The 4799-nt window shown below is 31.4% G+C and overlaps 1 protein-coding gene across 1 annotated transcript; it reads left to right on the top strand.

Moving 5' to 3' along the window:
- Positions 1 to 745: 745 nt before the first annotated feature.
- LOC132727639 (uncharacterized) lies at positions 746 to 3541 on the top strand. Its single transcript, XM_060713212.1, has 3 exons — positions 746 to 1084; positions 2238 to 2459; positions 2747 to 3541. Exons 1-3 carry the CDS (start codon positions 778 to 780, stop codon positions 2968 to 2970), a joined length of 753 nt encoding a protein of 250 aa, XP_060569195.1. The 5' UTR covers positions 746 to 777; the 3' UTR covers positions 2971 to 3541.
- The last annotated feature ends 1258 nt before the right edge of the window (positions 3542 to 4799 follow it).

Raw genomic sequence — 4799 nt, 5'->3', positions numbered from 1 at the left:
CAACACTAAATTCAAGTGCAGGGCAACATTTTACAGCTACCACACGGTACTTGACACCTGCTGTTGCGATGTTTAAAGTAATCGGCTGACGCTTTTCAGAAAAATCGACGTCCCACTATCAGAGCATTATGCAAGAACCCAGATCCGGGCTATTGATTTATGTTAAACAATGGCTTTATCTTTGTGTGTGCGTGCGTGCGTGTGCGTGTACGTCTGCGTGTGCGTTAACATCCTTTCTGCGGTACTGATATAATAAGGTAACCAGACATCAGTGCTATGTTGACAACTAAGGACGTTAATGAGAATAGAGGACGTACGTCATAGGCATTAGTAACGCGCAGCAGTTACCGTTGCTTTGATTAATGCAAATGCCTACATGTCTGTAGCCACAATAAAAAAGTTTATGGAAATAGATTTAGGTATGATTATACTGAATTCTGTAATTTTCTATGCAATATTAATTATTTTGCAGCCCCCGTGACTTTACTCCTGAATGAGTCCTCGAACTAATGATTTATCTTCCTTAGATGTTGCATTACTCAGTTGTACATAAGATTTAACTGAAGTACTATGGCTTATGTAATTAAAGAGACATTATCGGTATCGACGGGTTTGGTAAAAAAAGTGTTTGCTTGACGTAGATAGCGATATTTTACCATTTTTAAATATAATAATTGTGTCATATAAATGAAATAGCTAAACACTTCCGGGAATTTTACATAGATTGTTTCTTGCAAATGAAATATTTCATCTCTAGTAAACATTTCATTTAAAGGCATGGCTATGATTGTGTTAGTTTTGTTAACATTTTTTTCAAGTTTACTGCAAGTTATAAAAGGACATAACGAATCTTTCATGTTCGAAATATACTCAACCAATGAAATCAATGGCAACGAAATATTTACGTTTTATCAAATTTCTGTCAGTGAATGTGTTTTCAAATATGACAAAACGTATGGTTGTTTGTCTGTGAACTTTCACCAAGGAAACAAGACGTGTGTTCTCACCGACTACTATCCGAACGACGGCACAAAGACAGAAGTTTCAAAGGCGGGATGGATTATTTATTTTCGAAGGACGTTCGGTAAGACTTAAGCTAAACAGAGTTGATTAAGATATGAATGTTTCTTTTCAGGTAACTTATTAGAAACGATGTTAACTTTCACTTATTCAATCAGGTATTCAATCTATGCCGATCAGCAAAACGGAAATAAAACATTTTTAACGTGAATTGAATCATATTAATCGGAATTTTATAAAATAGGAAACATTCTGTTTTAGACTAGCAAGTAAGAAAAAAGGAAATAATGTGTTTTGAGATATTACCCTTTGAAAAGGTCACTTTTTCAAACATTGCTCGTCCAGGGTTTATTAAACCGATTTCTTAAATATATGAATAAAAATTACATGTATTAATATTGTTTCTTGTAAAGACATTTATTTTCTCCAATAAACCTTTTTTAACAAAGCTTGTTTGTTTGTTTTTAAATTAATGGATGACATTATTTAAACTTTTTATTATACATGTATTTGCTATAGATTGTGCAGCAATCTTATAATCAACATTTATAAATTATAATAGGTCTCTAATTTGTATTAAAAGTCAAATCTTAGATAAAGTGTTATAAGTTTTTGTCTTTGAAATTCAGAAAATCGGAAAAAGACTGTTAAAAATTATTCTGCAGTACTCTTTGACATTCAGAAAATCAAGAAAAGAATATGAAAAATTATTCTGCATTTTTTTAATTGAAAGAGGCGTCAAAAAAGGCAACTACATCAAATTCAAAAACACTCATTTGTCCAAAAGTGGCCGATTTCAAAATATATTTAAAGAAAAAATATAGAATTTACACTCTGTAATACATGTCGATGATGATGATTGTGGTGCTAATGTGGTTTGATTTTGACAATGGTGAATGTTTTTATGATGTATGTGATGACAATATTGATTTTCGCAATTGGAGAGATGATTATGACGATGATGAAATGATATTAGGTATAATAAAACTATTGATGGTGATTGAGTTGACAATGATTTTATGATAAATATTATGTCGATGATTGAATAATTGATAACACTGTCACAAAATGATGTAACAGTTGCAGGTTGCATGCAAATATTTTCTGGTGACGACCTTTTTTATATCCAACTTCATGTCGGTGAGCTTTATTCATGAAAAGCAAGGAACCACTACATAAACCGATGTCTTTAACCCTATAATATCTCCTTTTTGTAGCTATAGACTTTGTAAAAAGAGCAGAAGCGTGGCAATCGTCTACATATATTTGGAATGGAGTCCCTTTAACAGCAGACAAAGCCATTGATGGCGATATTAACGGTAATGCAAATCAGAATTTTTGCGCTCACTTAGTCAGCAGCGACTCCTACTGGGCAATGGCGTTTGGTACATCTGGGCCTGTCAAGGAAGTCAAAATCTACTTAAGGAACGATGTCATCGGTATGATCATTTTTTAAACTTGGTAAAATATAATATAAGATTTACATAGGAAATACACGTAATACAAATTTGTTACATTATTTCCTAATGGCCGAACAATCGCTAAAAACACCTTAATTCTGATATATATTAACTAGTTGCTAATATATATTAACTAGTTGCTTTCGAAAATAAAAATTTGTTATTTCATTATTAATTTTGTAAAGACTGTAAATAAGGAAATCCTTCGCTTACAAATTATATCAGATCGTACTGATAGAACGTCCATTCATATTCATTTTTTTCAGGCGACAACCACGCTACCTACACAATTACCGTGTGCAAAAGTCGTGATGATGTCGTAAATGGTAAAGGAACATTATGTGGCTCATATAATGGACCGGATTCTTACACACATCCTTTCATCTTAACAATAACATGTGCAAACACAATATTTGGAGGATTCTTGAGAATCAACAAAAATTCAAATAATCTCTGTTTATGTGAAGTATTTGTTTATCCTCCAAAGTAAAGCAAGGTCTTCTAATTAAAACAGTTCAGTTTGAAAAAACAAACAACATAGTTATCCAAAATATTCGGATTCCGTAACAATCAGCATAATCTATTTTTCATCTGAAAGTCACTTCTTACAAAAAGTATGCCTTGTTTGAATGACCATTCGATGTGATTTTATTTTTTTTATTTGTTAAAAAGATAGAATACAACCATAATTAACGTTTTGATATTAAAATGACAAATGTTTTGCATCAATGTTTTTCGGTATTTCCTTTATATCCTTTATGAAACATTATAAAATACATGTGTACTTTTTTTTATTCTTGTAACAGTTTAACATAAAAAAGATGACCTGCCGAGAATCTTTTGGATGGCCCTGTGTTGTTTTTTTTTTGTTCGGGGGTATGGGTGCGTTCATTGAATGTTGTCCTTCTTTGTTAATCTTTGATTTCATGATTTATTGAATAAAATAAAGCGGTTGTTTTATCTTTTTATATTTCAAACATCGTTTGATATTTCTTATTGTTAATTATTAGTATAATTGTTTCAATTTCTTTAAATTTCTTGTTACTTACTGATATATATGTCGCTGCAAAAAGATAAGTTTGTTGCGCCACATTTAACACATTGTTTGTTGAGTAAAGTCTAGCTCCTAATTCTTCCCTATTTTAATCAAGATCAAGGCGGGAGTTCGCCTGACACAAACCAACGTATGTAAAATTGTATAAATATTCACAGTTTATTAAGCGTATTACCTTTAGAAATTGAAATTTATTGTTTAAAGAAACTTTTAACAAACCTTTAAAATAGGAAAAAGTTTCATCAAAAGCATACCCAAGTTTGGGCATTTCGTAACATCATTAATTTAAAATTTTCTAAAAATTGCATTTTTTAAATAGTCGAAAGAAATGAAAAAAAAACGCACAAAAATTTGGTTTTGAAAATTTGAAAATATTGGAAAAAAAATCATTTTATCAAGCATTTTGTGAAAAAAAAACAGAAAAATTTTAAAATCGGCCTTTTGTAATATTTTAAACCCAAACTGAAACAGTAATTACAATTATGTAAACGAAGGTTGAGTACCAATAAAAATGCACTTTTTTTGAAATATACACATAGTATGTATTTTACCACAAACAAAAGCCTATTAAAATTAAACGATTTAATACAACAAAAAATTCCAGTTTAAAATATGAGTCTCATATTATTTGGTATGATGGACTCACTTGAATTCTGTTTGTGCTAGAATTATTTAGCTTTTATTTATTTTTCCACCTTTCATCAAAAAAGCAAATACGCAACGGAATCAAATAAAAAGTGTTTAACAGTTGGCTCGAGCATATGGTGTTTTTTAAAGTTTATGCACTTTATACATAGAAAGAACAAAAAGTCGGTCATACAAACTACCATGCCACAAAGAAATCTCCTGAACATTTTGCGTGGGTAAGTCCTTTGGGCCTTATAATGTGTTAAGAAGACCCTTCAAACTAACGGAAAAACGAACCAGCAACAGAAACGAAAGGTTTATAAACGTTTCTCTATAGAAATTTTTTACGAAGTTTCTTAGACAAAATATACTTATAGAACTAATCGCCGGTTCAAAGACCATTAGACGCGGGCATCTTGCTATCATTTCCCTAATGACGCTAGAGCTTTGAGCCCTATATTGCTGTGAAGAAGATCCTCTAAACTAGTACAATCTACTTGATCATTACATCCTTTAAGAACGAAGCGTTCATTACATTGCCGGTATATGTAACTTAAGGACAGAATGCTTGGTAGAAAAGCGAACGCAAGCAATACTTATCTACCGATGCAGTGATTGAGTAAGTTGAACGTGATGGC

This window comes from Ruditapes philippinarum, unplaced genomic scaffold (assembly GCF_026571515.1).
Source record: "Ruditapes philippinarum isolate M1 unplaced genomic scaffold, ASM2657151v2 ctg9517_1_1_1_1, whole genome shotgun sequence".
NCBI lineage: Eukaryota > Metazoa > Mollusca > Bivalvia > Venerida > Veneridae > Ruditapes > Ruditapes philippinarum.
Note: the sequence above shows the minus strand (reverse complement) of the source record. Positions and strands in the feature narration are given on the sequence as shown.